Here is an 18,862-nt window from a genome sequence, read left to right on the forward strand (position 1 = left end):
GTATTTGCCTACCTTCTCTTCAAAATGCAACCAATGCAGTAACTCTGCTTCACCAAAACTGTCATTGAATATTCCCCAGGCCCTGATTTCAAGAGTGGCTTTGTAATATGTTGCTCCTTCCCAAAACAAAACAACAGTGATTTCAGAAAAATTAAAAATTTTCATATTTTTGAAAACTTCCATACATACAGAAATGAGATAAATGCTCTTCCTTGTCTCTTAACCCTATACTAAGGCAAAAAAAAAACCAAAAAAACACCAAAGCAGCTGTAACGCTACAACCCAAATACGTTAAAGAATTAGAAACAAGGCTATTACAAAATCCCTCCTGCTCACCCCTCCCTGAAAAAAAAAAACAAACAAAAAAACAAACAAACAAACAAAAAAAAACCAAAAAAATCCCCCACAACCTTTTCTTGAAAGAATACAGACGTGATTCTAACAATGTGCTATCTAAATGTTTTGTGAAAGAAAAGGGTAGTCTTTAAAGCCAATAGAGTACCCATGAATGTTACAAACAAGCAAGGTAAGAATAGGCAAAACTAGCTGGATCCTTCCTGTGCCACTTTTTCTACAACTGAAGCCACCAAAGGTATTCCCTGCTTTCTATTAGAGATTACAAAGCTCCCCTTTGAAAGACAATGTAGTCAAATCTCTGCCCTATACATCCAATTCTGACTTCACTAAAAGAATAAAAGTAACTCCTACACTCTTGGTATTATTTCTAAAAGGAATGTATGCTACTTTTTTTGTTTATCTAAAAGAAGCTGAGCACTATTTCACTGCCTATTGTATTATTACGGATGTTTGATTCCACCGGAGAAATGTAATACCACAAAGAAATATTTTTGAAATGAGTCTGAGAGATCACAAGCTTTGGTAAATTAGCACAGCTGTAATGACTTCACAGGAGGAACAGAAATGTGAAACTGCTGAGTATCTATGCATTTATCTCTGTGGTACTTGCTTTTGCTGTCATTTCCTTCAGCAAAAGACTCAAAGCTATCAACATAGATTCCATAAGATCCAAGAAAATAACTTTGCTCCAAGTGATAATACACCTAGTGTATTATACATTAAAAAAGTAATGTAAGAACCAACCAAACTGATGTAGTTTGAAAGTAGGCAGAAAGGAGTACATTGAGCTTTTTTCTTAAAGGTCCATTCGACTAATTTAAATTAAAGCCTCAAGAATTTCTGAACAGGTCAGATGCAGTGACACTGTTACTGAACATTAGACATATTGTAACTATAATTATCATACACTCCTGGTTCAGATATAGGTGAGTTACAGACAGACATTTAGGTTGGCAAATGGTCAGTGTTCCTGGAATATTTGAAGGTTACTTTAATCACTGGAAAAATATCTTCATTACCCAACAACACATCCAAGTTAATGTGAGCATTGCTATTGCAGAGGAACATTTTGCCTACAAGAATAATAAATTTCACTGTGGAGAAGCAGATATTGCTTAAAGCTGTGCTGTGTAAGTCAGAATTCAATGTGCTGATAGGTAAAGGACTTCCAAGAGCTATCCAATCTAGAATCAAAGAATTAAGGAGCAGTTTGGTTTGGAAGGAATCGATACGGTCATTGACTCCAACCATGAACCTACGCTGCTAAGTCCACCACTAAACCATGTGCCTGCTGCCTGATCTGTGTCTGGGACTATAGATACCTTCAAGGATGGTGACTCAACCACTTCCCAGAGCATTCTGTTCCAATGCTAGAGAACCTTTTCCAAGAAGAACATTTTCCCAATATCCAATCTAAGCTTCCACTGGTGCATTTTGAGGCCACTCATCCCTTCTTACGTGGGAAAACAGACCAACCCCCAGCTTCCTGCAACCTACTTTTGGGCAGTTGCAGAGAGTGATAAGGTCTCCTCTGAGCCTCCTCTTCTCCAGGCTAAATAATCCCAGCTCCCTCAGCCAGTCCTTGTCCAGCTGGGCACAAGTTGGCTCATGTTTAGTTGCTGTCAACCAGCAGACCCAGGTCAGGAATGCTGCTGACCTGTTTGTAGGCTCAGCCATAGCAGTCAGTCACTGGGATTGACACAGACAAGGCTTTGCCTTCAGCAGCACCTGTGTATAGGACTCCCCCTGCATACAAGCCAGGCAGCCCCCTCCCCTCTTCTTCTGGGAATGCAGAAGATCACTAATGCAGACACATACACACATGCACAGCACTCTCCAAGATCACAAGCACGCACACACTCATGGATTCCTTCAGTACATAATTCTGTTTGCCCAACACCCCATCCTATATCCCAAGTTCTCTTATCTAATTCACAGGCCTCCAACTCACCAGCCAGTGCACCCTTGATGCTTGTTGAAACCCACACAACTCATAATCAGTCATGTACCCCACATCTGCAAGTCCTCCCTAAGTGGGGACCTTCCAAGCACTTCTGGACCCAAGGATCCCTAACCATTGTTGAATCCAGTTTAAAGCTTGTCAGTAAAAAAATACACAAACCCCATGCACGCCAAGTCTGAGGAGGACACAGACAACTGTCCCCTGTGCTCCTGAGTCAGTAGCTGGCATCACAGACCCCCAGCCCACTCCAGTATCTGGAATCAATTTTCATTCACACAGATGCAGGTCACACCAGTAGCTGCCACTTAGTCCTTGTATCACACATACATATGTAGTGAGAAGGAGTGAGATAATGCAGAAACATGGCTAAGAAAACATTTATTAAGATAGAATTTGATAGAACACATTGGTGATCAGGCGCAAGGCTCAGCCAGACAAATGCACTGGCTGGCCCTGTTGTTTTGCACACCACCAGCCCCTTCTATACCCTTTTCTAGCTGAACTCTCTTTGTTCCTCTCTGCATGTTTCCCATGGGTCCATACATCTCCACTAGGTCCCCATTACCACAGATCTGAGGTACCTCTCATTTAAAGTCTTGCCAGTTTATGATCTAGCTGGAATTGTTTTCCTGTGTTTTCTGGGTAACCCATCAATTATCATTAGGTTTGTTTTTTGTCATAATCTCTGTGTTTATTTTGTCAGATCTGTCTCTTAGTTTTGTGTCTGTTTTCCCCTTTTTCTCCATTGTTTTATCAATTGTCAAGGCCACTGATCTGATGGAAAAAACATTCTCTCACTTCAGGTACCCACATCAATTAGAATATCTGACCAGGTGGGGTCCTCATCATCTCCTCTCTTTGTCACTTGTCCCTCAGGTTTTTGATCCAGTATGTTGCTCATAGTTTCCTCTTTGTCTTATTAACTCCTGTTTCACTGGAAAAGGTCCTTGAGCAGATACCTTTAGAAAAGTAGGCCCTTTCCTACCACATAACCTTAGATATGGCTTGTACAGTAAATTTTTCTTCATCAAAAAAACATTATTTAATTTTCCCTGATCAGGTTTTATTTTTTACATTTAAATCAGTTTGTGATTGGGTAAAGAAAAGTATGAAAAATCCAAAATTTTACATTTAATATCTTATTTCAAGACATACTATTATAATGGTGCTGTATTATTTATAATAGTGTAAAAATATGTACATAGGTGTTTTGCATTATTTTATTCCCTGCAGAATATAAGTAAATTTTTTTAATCTTTATATTACTTTAAAATATGTAGAAGATTATTTATAACTCTCTTTTATTTCTGTCTTTTTTCAACCATTAGGAAATCCTGAAAAAATTTCAGAAGCAAATGTGTATGTCCAAGTTCTTGATGTTAATGATAATGCACCAAAATTCCCTAAAAATTATGAAACATTTGTTTGTGAAAATGCAGTTTCTGGACAGGTGAGCATGAAGTAGTTAGTGATCACTTTTCTCACTACAATGAAGATTTCATCTGAGATGTTTAGCATTGATTCTTTCTGTTCTGTGAGTACAGACTGCATTTTTTTTTATTTCCAACATTAGTTCTGTTGATATATGCACAATATGAAATTTAAATTTCTGTACAGTGCTGCGTATTTTTCCCCCTTTATAACAAAATCTGTATGTCTTCTTTGCATTTAAAAAAAACAATTAAGAACAGGCAGAAACTTCTGAAAAAATATAGGACACAAATTTGTTTCATGTTAAGGTCACAGATGAAAAACCTGTGGCCAGTAACTTCAGCAATAACATAAGAAACAGGCTTAGACCAATATCAAACCAGATCCATTGTGTCCTTCAGATAGAAATCTTTACTGTGAACTGAATTAAAATCCTGACTAGTTCAGTGCAAGTCTGAAAATTTTTAAGACACAGCCCTCACAACCTTCCCTAGCTGGCAGCTTAATCTATTGTTATATTTAACATCCTTCCCTGGAGTTTATTTTCCATTTCCTACTTGATATCCACATGAATGGGGTATCATCAGTCAGCTGCCCCAATTCCCAGTTACACTGCTGTCTTTCCATTTTCCTCCTGTTTAAAAAAAATAAAAAACCTCCAGGATGTTAAAAAATACGATTTGGGTTTTTGGTGTTTGGATTTTATTTATTTTTTTTTTGATTGGTTGGTTGGTTGGTTGGTTTGGGCCTTTTTTGAAGAAAAATATACAAAATAAACAACAGCATCCAAAAATACCCAACTAAACCAAAAAGAAGCTATATAAGAGGAAAATAATTGATATGTTTTTCCACCACTCTAAAGCATTATTTGGACATTATAAAAAGACCTTTGATATATATGTGAAGGTTCTGTTCAAACGTTTGGTTGTGTTGGTTTCTGAGTCAAAGAATCTCTCTTTTTATGTCATTTTGGTTTATTTTGACCTCAATTAGTCTGTGGTTAAATAAAGCTTTTCCTGTTGCTCAGATGATCTCTTTATGGCCTTTTGCACCCATTTATATGTTTTTCTATCAGCAACTACATTGTTTGATCTGCATTTGGAAATCTTCCAGTCTGCAAAGGCTACCTCTGTTTAGGAGGCATTTGGAGTAAGCAATTTCTATTGGCCTTTGGTTATCTCAATGACAGATAAAAGTGCAGGCATTAAATCAACTGCACTTTATGCTCCTTGGCTTCAAGACACCATGAATGAAATATGGATAGTTATAACATAGATATTTCTTATCCATGCTCTAGACTTGCCTATAAGATAAAAACCCAGGTGATTAACTTCTCAAAGTTTTTAGTATTCCGTAGTTGCCTACTGATAAATAATATCTGTATGCTAAGCTATCAATAACTACTTTTCAATATCAATTGCATATATATATGTTAAATATTTTGAGAATAACTGGATAAAACTGTTTTGTAAAGAATAGCAGTGTTAACAATAATTAGAAAATTCTTTAAGTAGAGTGCACTGAATAATTTTTCTTTGACATTGCAATCTATAAATGAGGGATGAATGTGATTTTTTTCTCATCATACAGAAAAGCATTATGTAACTTTTTTTTTTTGTTATTATTTTCATTGTTAAAGGTTTTTGAGAATCACAGGCATCTTTAGTTTAGCCTGTTGAGACTGCAACAGTAATGTTAAATAATTTTCTCATTAACAAATTATCTTAGGAAAACAACAGGAAAATGCTACTGAAGTGCATAATTATCACAGTGAGAGTTTATGATATTTTATTCAATGTTTAAGATCAAAACCCAGAATTTTTAGCTGATTTATCTTCTTTGGTGTTAACTTTTTTTTTTAATTTTTACTCACAGAATTTTTTTTTCTTCTCAGCAAGAAAACAAAAGATTCAAGTGTGATTTTATAGGTGGTTGTCCAATGAATAAGAAATTTACATTTCAGAAGAATTAGTTTCAGCAATTAAAGGACTTATCCAGGACATTACATGCCTTTTTATCTTAACTATATTTCTTCAATCAATTTCAAGCAGCTATGGAATCTGCTTACATGTTAATTTGAGATTAAAAATTGTAAAGCTACACTATCACACCTGTCTATCCTTTTAGATAGAATCACTGTGCTGAGAGATATTTTCAGAGATGTTCTGCAATTTTGCAATTCACTTTTTACCCTGATCTGACTTGAGTTGTGTCTCATTTCATGGGACATTCCAAAATATATTTGCATGAGTTTAGAGTGTTTAGGGGGAAAAGAAAGAAAGGCACTGTAGAAGGAAAGATACCACTAAAAAATAAATTGTCTTATTCAATCTAGACTTTATCTTGGTGTCAGCTTGGTTTACTATAAAAATAATTTAGAGTGAGGTTACAATTAAGTTATTTTTACATAGCCTAAGAGTATGCTGATTTGTGATATAGAATATAAAACATATCATGAATAAAACTAATTGTTGTCCTACTTATCCAGACTGAGATACAGTTAATAATAACTTCAGTCTAGATGAGAAAGCTTGCTTTGACGTTTTGGATTTTCTGAGAGTCCATGAAAATTCTTGGTCTGCTTTTATTGAATAAATGCTGACCTTCAAGCCCCTGTTTGGTGTTTTTGTGAGTTAGAGCTGTGTTTAGCTTAGCCTCCAAAAGTCATTCAAACAAAGGAGTAGATTTCGGTCTGTGGGACTATAATCCAAATTTGACAATAAAAACGGATATAAAGAAGATAGATAGGTGTTTTTGGCTTCACACTGAATGCATTCATCATGTTTATTAGACATCTTGAATGGAATTTTCACTATCCATTTAATGTTATCGTTTAGTACTGTCCTATAATACAGAAGTCAGCTGTATACTACACTACAACTCAAGTTTTCTTTAAAACATGAAAAGCACTTTCACTGCACCACCACCATTCTATAAATTGTTTTCCAAATGAAAGTTGCACTGTTAAATAGTCTTTTGTTCCACTACAGCTATAGTTATCATCAGATAAAATAAAACAATATTAATAAGGCATTCAAACCTGTGATTTCCTTTTGATTCAAATTTTTGACTTTGTAACTACATGTAAACACAGTAAATGATGACCACAATGTTCTATTAATTTTTTTATATTTTCCATTTATGGGTGTGTGCAGTAAGTATAAACCTTTGAACTTCTAAGGAAATATTCTTTACAAATAGTCAAAACACCACGATGACCACATCCACCCCAAAGGTAGCACTAGAGACATCTCATCAAGAATGTATCTCAAAAAAAGCCTAATTACCAAAATATTAATAAATTAACTCATCTGGAAGATGAAGCTTGAAAGTTTGATGTAGACTGTATCAAAATCTTCATATTATATGTAAGCAAGCTGACCATCCATAAAATACCTATGCATGGCAATTTCAGTCCTTTTGTGAATATTGATCTTTCTTTCTATCAGAGAGGAAGCTGATTTCAGCTGAAGATAAATTATTCTGAACTACCTATATTCTGAATTAATCTGTCATCTCTAATGCATATTTATCCTGGTAATTCTGAGTTCCTTTAATATAGGAAGCAAAAATGAAGTGATTTTGATATTACAGCTTGCTTAGCAATTTTTATTAGATTCAAAGAAGTGACTGAATATGCAGGAACTTTGAATCCGAGATAAGAAAAAAACCAAATTTATTTACTCAGTACTTGGCATATAATAAAATAATAATCAGTTACAATGTAAGTGAAAAGTACTCATTTGCTATTACTTCTCTACATAATGAAAATGTTGACTAAAGAAAAGAGAGGAAATCTTTAAACAAATTCTATGAGCATTTGATTAATGTTAAAAATGAGAAGTTTGCTAAAACAGATCCTTTCTAACAAATCACTATGCAAAATTATTTTTCGTAGCAGAGAAATGAAAGTGAGAGGTAATACACTTTATTATTTCATATGGCATGTTTTCTTCAACATTTACAAAAAGCATCTGAACAGTAATGATAAGGAAAAAAAAAGTTAAAAAACCCGGCAACAATGAATGCATCCTTTAGAGTGTAAAAACATGATGAAGCCGTGAAAGCAATGTTTAATATAACAGACTCTTACACTGAGCTACACCTGCAGATGCACTGAGTGTAACATGTGATGCTTTGAAACAGTGGGCACAGTGACCCATGGAAAATTCCTTTTTATGTTTTATATGGACCATGATTCCACTACATTATCTCTTAGCAGAATGGCACAAGTGGGAGAAATTTATTAGCATATGTGAGCAAACATAAAAAAGCACCTCAGTGTCATGACATGAGCTTTGTTATTGTTAATTCTTTGCAGATAAATACACAATTTTATTTATAGTTGAGCAGAAACCTTTACAGTAGACCCAGATAAATCAGTTGAATACTGTGCCAATTTGCTTTTTAAAACAGAAGCAGTCAACAGGAGAACCTGGCTCTTGAGGTAAAAGGTCTACCTGGAACATGTAGTGCTGACTAGTATTCAACACTTTAATCTTTTTACCTGCTCTAAACTCTGATGATCAGTAAATATTACGAGCCTGAGGAAAAATATTAAGGCTTATAAGACTTCTGCCAATTTGAACCAAATCAGTTCTGTACTCCCCCAAAAAATGGGTGATTAGGTCTCTTGCATCCTATAATCCTCAGCAGAACTCATTTTGAAGGATGTTTTGTGGAAAAAAACCCAAAAGAAACTGAAGTGGAAAGAGAGAAGTGGCAATTGTTTCTACTTCCCTCCATTTCTCTAGTGGGATTGGTAAGACTAACACATAAAAAACTCAAAATTCTACACTCAGAACTCTCTAGCATCAAAATTAACAACAACTGGTGTTGTTCAGATGGATAATTTATGCCTTAAGTTTAACTTGGTTTGAAAGCCAGTAGAAGCAGAAAGGATTGCAACAAAGAAGCTCTGACCTTTCCTTTTGGACATTTCTATAATTCCAATTCAGTAAGATCATTTGGAGTTGAGGAAATGAATTTCTAATTAGGTTTTAGGATTACTTGGCAATCAACTATTCCATAATCCACAGGTATTTATTTACAAGATTAATAAATACAATCAAATATAATAAATAATTTATTTACAAGATGCCATTCTGACAACCTGGGCTGGCATGTATATAAGGAATTTCTTCCTCTTTCAGTTTGCCATGGTGGGAATTTTGTTCAGATAGATCACTCACAACTGACTTTCCACTCCTGGTATTCTCCAGTTGTTGCCATCTTTAGTTATCACAAGTCCTCACAAGGGAATTTCGTGCAATGTTCAGATTCCAAACCCTCACCTCCTTTTAGGCCTGAAATGATCATCTTGTTTCCCATCTATGCTTCTGGGGGCTTGTCTTAGGAAAGCTTTCTTCTCTGCAAGCACACTGAGATATTTCACTGCATTCTTTAGGTCCTCAAAAGCCATCATAAATTTAAATCAGTTTTTCAAAAAATAATCAAGTAAATTAATCTCTGTTTTAAAGAAATACCCATTTTTAAATGAACTACCGGATCCTTAAACTTCTATATTAATGAGGCTTGAAATAAGAATTTTTAAAACAATTAAATTTCAGCCAAGTCAAAACAACCACTGACATAACCTTGCAAAAGCAACAAAACATCCACTATATTTTCTTTGTTTATACACTAAAATGTAGGAGGTGTGTAAGCCTCAACACACAGACAGTAATTGCAGTTTTTGAGAATGTGATGCCAGTTCCCCTGGTACAAGGCTAGAATCTCATAGGTTAGATGTACAAAAACCTAGGAGATTGTAAAAAAAAGGGATTTCCTTTACTCTGAGAGATATTTCCTTCCAAGTCAGTAAAATCAGAATTACTTACTGCTCTCTGCATATTTTGTAGACTAATGTGGGTTTTGTTGAATCTTAGTCAAAGTACCCCAACAAGAAATAAACAATAAGGATTTGCCTGTCCTTATATTTTAAATTTTCCTCTGCTGCTAAGGTGAATCCCTGAAGGCATACATATATATATATATATATATATATATATATATATATATATATATATATATATATATATATGTATATATATATATATATATGTATGTATGTATGTATGTATGTATCTGTGTTTATATCTAGAACAACCATTGGAATCTTAAGTTTGTGCAGAATGAGACAGCACAGATCAAAGCAAGGGAAGGTGGTTTGGGGTTTTTTTCAGTTAGCCACATTCTCCTTAGAATTTTATAGATTGAATCAGATATAGATAAAATGTGGCGAGCCAAATACATTCTGTATGTAAAATATGGAAGTCAGTAATGAAATGGCAAAACAGTATCTAATTAACAACAGCTGTAATTTTATGATATTCACACATTATATACTCTTAAAAATATGTTTTCAAAAGACATTGGTAAAACCTGGTTCAATAAAAATCACTTTTCAGTATGCAGGTAGGTAACTTTTCTCTACCAAGTAACTGAACTATAACCAACCAAAATAAAACAAACTAAATGTGGCCAAGATGTCTTTGTAGATCATTATATTATTGTACATATTTAGTATATATTTGGAGGCCCTGAATTTTAAGGACAGGTGTGCATTCATAGCAAGATTTATCCTAATCTGCAACATGTAACCAGTGAATTTTCAAGAAAAGTCAGTATGGTCTCTTTCAGTCTTTTTGAAGTAGGTGGCAAAATATTATAAAATGTGTCTATCTTTGCAATTTAGACTGGATATATAACTTTGTACCCTATTTCTGTTCATATTGACCTTATTCTGGGAACTACATTTCCTTATAAAAACGACGCCTGTGGTAGTCCAGGAAATGTTAGCTGTCAGTTTATCCTCATTGATTTCTTGACCTGCATTTTTATACCTGTATTTGCATCACCTCAGCTATTTTGTTAGTTCTGAGGAAAGAAAAAAAAAATCCTTTGAGAATCTCCCTCCTTTGTACGCCATGACATTGCTGAAAAGTTGTTCCTCTCATTAATGGCAATTAAAAAATAACAAATTAAAGACCTCAAGGGTCCTCATGTTTCCATAGAGAGAAAGTATAGATTTAAAATAAATTTCACATATGAAGAGGGAACAGTGTTAAGAATACAAAGTTTCTGGTGTGTAAGCCACATTTTGTACTCTGTGTGATGATTTCATCAAACTTGTCTTGCTTGAAAAGAAAAAGAATGTGTGATGAAGTTCTAGATCTTTGAAAAAGGATTTATCAGAAAAGTTTTTGAAGGCATGGATGGAAAGCAGCAGTAATCACTTCCATTGACTTAAAGCCCTGTTTGTATCATTCAGGTGGTCTGAGAAAACTTGAGGGCACAAGTTCTCATGTACCCTCATACAAAGCACGTGATAACTGATAAAATAGAGCCAAAGTTCAAATTTGACCCTCTCTTTTCTGAAAATTGGTAGAATTCCAGCAGTTTGCTTTCCTCCTGATCAGCAAGGATCTTCACTTATTTATGCTAATAATTGAATATTTACTGATAAATATAAGAAATATAGACTTTTTAAAAAGAAATATTGGTAATGATGTTAGCTATTGGTTGTTTATTTATAGAGATGAAAAACATTCTTTTGAATGCTGTTATTTTTTATTTTTTCTTTCAATGACTGTCTGGTTTGACACATTTCTAAATGAAGGCTATTTTGTTTTCTTGAGAAAAAGCAGCCAAAAATTTCCATAATCAATCTGTTGCAATATCCAGAATCAACAATTCAGCACGTGAACTTGTCAATGTATGTAACTTACAGGACCTGTTGAATATACCTGTTGAATGATGCCAATATGTTTGTGGACTCAAAATGAATGGGTTTCGCATAGAAAGATTTCTTCAAATGCAGAATGATGTACTGTTCACCTTGGATTTAAAAAAAAGACCAAAACATTCTATATTAATATATATTTTTTTATTTAGGCAGACTTCATTTGATCCTGGTCCTTCCATCTGGAAAACATTTTACATTTTCTCAAGATTTTAATGCCTGCCTGTCTCAAAAGGATGAAAATTTAAAGCAGAGTAATTGCAGAATATAAGTCTCAATAAGCCTATTTGGGTGTTTGGGCAATATTTACATATTATGCACTCAATACAGATTCGCAGATCACATCCTCAACATCAATAGTTTAATTTTAACATATCTGTTATGTCTTTTTTATTGTTTTAAAGGGCAAGAAAATTCTTTTACTCTTAAACAACTCTGTTCTCTTTTTTTGCCAGCTAATTCAAAGCATCAGTGCAGTGGATCAAGATGACTCAGGAGAAGATCACCATTTTTATTTCTCATTAGCTCAGGAGGACTCAAACAGCTCACATTTTACTGTCAAAGACAATCAAGGTAGTGTCAGTCATGCAGCTTTTTAAGACCCACCTGATAGAAGATGCATGCTTCCAACTGGTTCCTAATTCTTCAAATTTTCTTTTTAATTAGAAATTTTTTTATAAAAATTAGATATGTCCTGAGGTCCATTTCAAAACAATAATTCAATAGTATTAAAGAGTTTATTTTCCTTTTCAAGTGAATAATATAAACAGCACAAGGCAGGTTTTTTCAGGGAAAGAAAAAACAGCTTATATGAAAAATACACTGGTATTTCTTAAAAATTATTTTCTTAATGCTGAATATGGTGGTCAATTCCAACTTTGTTGTTAAAATGTTTTGCCTGAGGAATAAGATCATTAGTAAGAGAAGATTGATATAAGTATAGGATTGTTTCATTAATTCAGGATGACCAACATTATAAAAACAGATAACTAGGAATAGAATGTTACTTTATAATATCTAATATCAAACAAAACCTGAGATGAAAATACAGGTGTGATATCTGATGGAATTCCAAGGAGATGACCATTTAGAGTCAGTCTTCTGAGACTACAAATAAAGCTTCGTCAGACTAAGCTAAAGTACACTTCGTTCTTATTGACCACGCTAATCATTAGAATGTTCTGGCTAAGGGAACAAATCAATGGAAATAAGTTTTGGAAAGCTCCAAATACGTTAAATGGCAAACTACTTCTCAATTATCTTCAAAGTTAGTCAATGTATCAATAAGAATTTCAGTTCCCATCTTCATCTCTCACTCCCTTCCCAGAAGAGATAAGTCATTATATTAAGGTCAAATTGTGCACAAGCCATGAGCCTTTCCCACCTTTCCTCTTTCTGCCCAAAACCCAAGCAAGCCCTCACACAAAGCAACTCATTGAGTTCCTTTTGATGGCTACTAATGGGGAAAATAAAACTTTTTGAAATATGATGCAATCAGATTTCAGCCTGCCCCTTTCTGCCACGTTCAACAGAAATGGCTGGTTGAATTGTGATAGTCATAAGGAACAGAAAAAGAGATTTTAGATCTTTAGTATTTTATCTCAGAGCTACTTCCTGAACTATGGTAGAAACCTAGAACAACTTTTAAGTGAGGGAGTTAATTTCAGTAGACTGTTTGTATAGATGTATTATGCAAATAAAGGTACAAACCCTTTTTTTCCCTACTTCTACATATACACACATGCAATCTTTCCATGAGAAAAAATTCTGCCATGGAAATATTTCTAGATTCTTTTTTCTTCTGTTCATTACACATGTATGTAGACAGGACTATTTTGTTTTGTAGCAATCTAAGTTGCTTACTCTAACTGATATGCAGCAGGACCTGAATTTAAGCTGTTTTACTGTGTTTTTTACAGAACAAATTTCTAAACTCATGCTTAAATACAAAGCAAAGTGAAAGCATCTAAATATTTTTGCTATTTTAGGCTGTAGAAGTCCAGCTAGTTCCAGTGTTTGTGCCAGAGAAATAAATATAAGACCATTTTAGTGAACTTTTTTCTTGCTTTTTCTTCTTTCCCTTGCCACCTGTTTTCACTATGTGATGCTAGAAGCACTTTTTAACCTTTTTGATTGACAAACTGTCTGTATTTTATCTGTGAACTTCTGGCTTGGTAGCAGCTGGATACATGGACAATTTTAAGAAGCAATTAATTAGTCTGAGCAGGCGCCAGGTACTGAAAAAGATGTAAATTTCTTTAGCTCTGAACATTAAAACCAGAGCTCCACGCTCAAATTTTATTATTGCCCCTGGAGTACATATATCAAAACTAAATGCAATCTATTCATGATTGACAAAATATGCACCAAATGTCAGTGCCTGCTTTTATGTTTTTAACTTTTGCTAATATGAAGCTTTGCAGAGTACGATTGCTTTTAAATTTATCAGATTCCACTAAACTTTATTTTTGTGGTTACAAAATACATAAATGCACATCATCGTAATAATTTATCTTCTAGATAACACAGCTGGAATTTTCACAGGAAAAAGTGGCTTCAGCAGGCAAGAGCAGTTTTACTTTTACCTGCCAATCTTAATTGAGGATAATGGAACCCCACCGCTGACGAGCACAAATACTCTCACTGTCACTGTCTGCGACTGTGACACTGAAGTTAACACCTTCTACTGCCGATATGGAGCTTTCATGTATTCCTTGGGTCTCAGCACAGAGGCTTTAGTTGCTGTTTTGGCTTGCATATTAATATTCCTCGGTAAGTACAAGTAAGAAAAATGACTTTGCTCCCTTTTACAGTGGGGTTGGTTAAGTAACAAAGATAGACCTTTGACTCAAAGACTGGAACTACTGGGCCATTGGTAAAAATTGAAATAAGGCAAATGTTTCATTTCTTTCCTGTTAACTATAATTTCTCCCTTCCTTTCCCCAGTTTTCAGTAAAATTTGAATTCTAACATAATTTCCTACAAGTTGGATGTAGTTGAGTCATGGTCCTCTTTACTCTCCTGGCAGTGCAATAACAAAGATTTCAGAGCCCAAAGTCTGTATTGATCACAGGTAAAGCTGAAGACAGCATTATGCAAGAAAATTTGCTAGTGTAGGAATATATTAAAAGAAGTAGCACCCCACTTATTCTGCCTTAGGAACGGCAAATTTAGAACTGAGATCAATTATGAATAATAAAAGAAACAGGGAATCTGCCATCAGCCAGAAAGTTCCAGACACAGGGAGTTTCTTTCCCAATTAAGGTTTCATTTTTAGACAGCATTTTCTCCAAATGTTGGACATCGCCTTCTCCTCTCAGCAGACACCAGCTTAACCTCCAATGCATTTGGGAATTTGGCTGTGTGAAAACTGGGATTGAGAGTGGTTCAAATGCACAGGAGTTTTTCTAGTACCTCTGCAAAGGGTTGTGCACAGCTGGCAAACAACACCAAAACCAAACCAACCACTTAAGGCTGGCCATTCTGGACAGCAGCCATTTCTTGACTCCATAGAATAGCCCAGGGATGCATTATATTCCCTACATACAGGCCCTGGTTTCCAACTGAAGACATGGGAATATACAATGAATTTGTTTTTTCTAGGCTTGCCTGCACTTCCAGAGTTGTCTTATTTAAATCTGAGCTTAGATATCTGCTTTATGTCTTCTGGTCAGCTTAAGATTATAGGTCAGTGTATTTCAAGTTTTGTTTGATGGTTTCATGGTATCTTAATAGGTTCACTTTGTGTTATTGACTTCAGGAACTAAGGATCAGGCAAACTGTACCACTGCATTATCCAGGCCATCATGGGAATTATTAATCAATGATTTCATGGGTTCTTGCAGAAAGGTTCTCTCTCCAAGTGGAATAAATCCATGGCATCCAATCCATCCATATCTACAGGGATATAGATAAATATATTAGTCCAAAAGAAGAAAAAACTTTACTACACGCTTTACAAACACACATATTTTAAATTCCTTAATTATTTGAATGTATTTTTTTTTTTAATAAATAATTAAATGTTCTATATATAAGAAGTTTACCAATTTTATCTAAAAACTTAATTTTCAAGTAGGGAGTATACCATCAGAAGGGTTCACCAGGCAAAGTGTTTGGAAAACTGCCTGTTTTGTGAATACATAGTAGAAATTCTTGCTTTATGTGCTATCAAGTCTTGTGTTGGTATCTCCCAAGCAAATAGAATAGTTTATTGTAAACTGTTCTAGGTAGAAAACAGAACTGCTTCAGGTTCCTCATGTTCTTAAGTAAAATGCTGTAATTCTTGGTAGTTGTATCATTTCATGTTTGTAGTGAAACCACTACAGTTTGCAAAATACTCCTTAAGTAGAACTGCAGCAAGATACAGTTAAAACGGAAAGAATTAATCTCTTTGAAAGTCATAGACTAATTCAAAGGGATTGTTCGATTAATATGAAATTATGAGGGATTAAAAAGTAATGCTTTAAAAGAAAATGTAAGAAACTTTTCACATATGAAAGAAATAAGGTCATCTGATTCATAGGCTTGACAGTAAAAAGACACAGAATTTAGTGAGTCTTCAAATTTTAAAACCAGCACAACAGAAATAGTTGAACACCATTCAGCACAGTCTGTGGAACTGAATGATTCAACCAGGTGAGGAGGATATCTTGCTCATTGTCTCATTTTTCATTTGATCTTGATGGAGCTTTTATCAGAGATACTGGTAAAGATTAAGAATTTAAATTCTGAATGTGAAACGGATATTATGTGATAAAAAAGCACTTTCAAAAAGCATAACCCGTGTTTCCATCAGTTTCAAATTTGCATCTACCAAAAGAACTGCTCCATTTAATTCTCCTTTTTTATAAGTCCCTTTGTAGCCATTTTCCAACAGACCCTTGCTCATCTGAAAACCATAAAATACATAAAAATTACAACTCTATAAATTTGTTAAGATAGCTTCACTTTTCAACTGCCTTGATACTAAGATAAGAAGTTTTTTAAATCTTTCCAAGCCCATTCATAGTCTCTAGTTCTGCTTAATTTTTCTCGTGTCCCTTCTCTTTTTATTTTGTCAGTGTTCTTTTTGGCAATTGTAACCATAAGGCAGCAGCAGCAGAAGAAGGCTCCCTTTTCAGAGAAGATGGAAGAATTCAGAGAGAACATTGTCAGTTATGATGATGAAGGAGGGGGTGAGGAGGACACAGAAGCCTTTGATATTTCAGCACTGAGGACGCGCGCCGTCATGCGAACGCACAAACCTCGGAAGAAGGTGGCCTCCGAAATCCAGAGCCTCTACAGACAGTCTCTGCAGGTTGGCCCAGACAGTGCAATCTTCAGGCAATTCATTTCAGAAAAGCTTGAAGAAGCAAATACGGATCCTAGCGTTCCTCCCTATGACTCGCTTCAGACCTACGCGTTTGAGGGGACGGGCTCCTTGGCAGGATCCCTGAGCTCGTTGGGCTCAAGCTCCTCAGACGTGGATCAGAGCTATGACTACCTTGCAGACTGGGGACCTCACTTTAAGCAGCTTGCAGGCATGTATTCTTCCCATAGAACTGTGGGGGATTAGGCACTTTTTGAATTGTTCTTTTGTTTTCCTAAATCTCAGCAACCAAATGCAACTGTGGATTTTTTAAAAGGAGGTCATCTCACATTAAACAGGAGAAATAGGAGCCCAAGGGATTTATTATGGAAATTTTTAGATGTGGAAACCTCTTGAAAGGATAAAACTCACCAGGGGTGTTACCACATGAAGGGATGGAGGTTAGAGTTGGAAAACCTTGTGGTAATCTAAGTGCTTAAATGCAAACCTTGCTGCTTTGGATATCTAGATCCTCTTCTGGATATTGAAAATCTGGATCTTCATAGTATGAAAGGGGGAATAGAAGCCATAAATGGATGTTGCAAACATTCTGTCATCCATAAGCTTTAAACAGTTTCCAAAGCTGACAGACATATGCTGTTGCAGTTGAACACATACATTAACCAAAGTTAAACATGCATATTTGTATAATGCTTCATTATATAAATATAATTCTGTGAAAAAGTAGACCCTAGATATTCTAATACCATTGTCAGAAGTGCTTACAAGATCATCTATTTACTGTTCTTAAGATGATAAAACTAAAACAAATGTATTTTCCTATTAGAAAAATTAAAGCACATTACGACATCAGTAAGTATTTGCTGCCATTTTAGTTTTTAATGAAGTTATTGGAAAATGTGTAAACCAATACTTAATTTAGCAAATAAGATAGGAAAAAGAATCAATATTTAACTTAAATACTGCAATCAACCACATTATATATTACTGCACTTAGAACAAAATGCAGTCCAAATACAGGCATTTTTATCTTTTATTAAGAGTTTTAAGGATGACTGATTTACCAGCACAGATTTATTTTTTTATTATGGAATATAAAATTAGCTGCAGTAGTCAGTTTTATTATAACAATATTAAGAATCTTTAAAATGCTAAACTGATGGTTATAAAACTTTATGTATGACATTAGATAATAAGATAATAAAATGCTTTAAATGTTAATCCACTTTGAAAATTATTCTGAATCATTCTGCAAGACTCAAGTAAGATTTCACAATTCATTTCATACTGTATTTTTTTCCAACCATTCCATAACAAATATATAGCCATGCCAGAACATTTCTTTGCTGAAAGCACTACCCAACAGCAATTTTGGAGCTGAGGTCATCAAATGTTTTCAAAATGGTCTGTCCAATACCGGCCATAATTTTACTCATCTATCTTTCACTGAGTACTCATTTTACAGAAATTACATCTTGCAATCAACTTATTCAATCACTTAAAATCTGGCATCATGATAAACTAAATTAACAAATTTCTTTCTGTTTTCCTTTTTTTTTTTTTTCTTCTTTTTCTAAGTAAGATTTTAGGTAAGTGAAACTGAATTACAGACTCAGGAAAGCTTATGCAAGGAAAAAGCAAACAAATAAACCAGCCTCAATAAACAAATGCTGCAATGTTTACTACAGTTACTCTTCACTGAAAAAAACCAAGGTATGTAGGCTAAGTGGAAAAGTGCCAGTGCAGTTTAAATTCCTGGCACTTAAAAATAAAACATGGAGGTGTTTGAAAATCAGGAGAGATTTCCAGTGTGAGGTCTGGTAAGAACAGAAATATTAGTCATTATATTCATAGCTGAAAAATTATGGGTAGGGGGGTAAGGGGCAGGGTTACCAGATGCACATGAAGCTGCACCTGTTTTCCAAAGAAAAAAAAAGATTCTTGCTAGTCTCATGGTAGGATGCCAGAGTGAATGAGCAGCTAGAAACAAGTTTTAAAAGTTAAAACATTGTTTTAATGACTCTAACCTTTTACACCAATGGCTTTCAAACAGACA

At 34.7% G+C, this 18,862-nt stretch overlaps 1 protein-coding gene across 2 annotated transcripts in view; it reads left to right on the top strand.

Moving 5' to 3' along the window:
- Positions 1-18,248, top strand: part of CDH19 (cadherin 19) — a 64,471-nt gene extending 46,223 nt beyond the window's left edge. The window contains exons 9-12 of one of the 2 annotated variants that reach the window (XM_050971113.1): positions 3,649-3,770; positions 11,951-12,068; positions 14,040-14,267; positions 16,559-18,248. In XM_050971113.1, coding sequence (XP_050827070.1) covers positions 3,649-3,770; positions 11,951-12,068; positions 14,040-14,267; positions 16,559-17,052 — 962 coding nt within the window. In that variant the 3' untranslated portion in view covers positions 17,053-18,248. Of the gene's footprint in view, positions 1-3,648; positions 3,771-11,950; positions 12,069-14,015; positions 14,268-16,558 lie in introns of both variants that reach the window. The other variant, XM_009101746.4, reaches the window with a different exon arrangement.
- Positions 18,249-18,862: the final 614 nt, after the last annotated feature.

This window comes from Serinus canaria, chromosome 2 (genome assembly GCF_022539315.1).
Source record: "Serinus canaria isolate serCan28SL12 chromosome 2, serCan2020, whole genome shotgun sequence".
Classification (NCBI taxonomy): Eukaryota; Metazoa; Chordata; class Aves; order Passeriformes; family Fringillidae; genus Serinus; species Serinus canaria.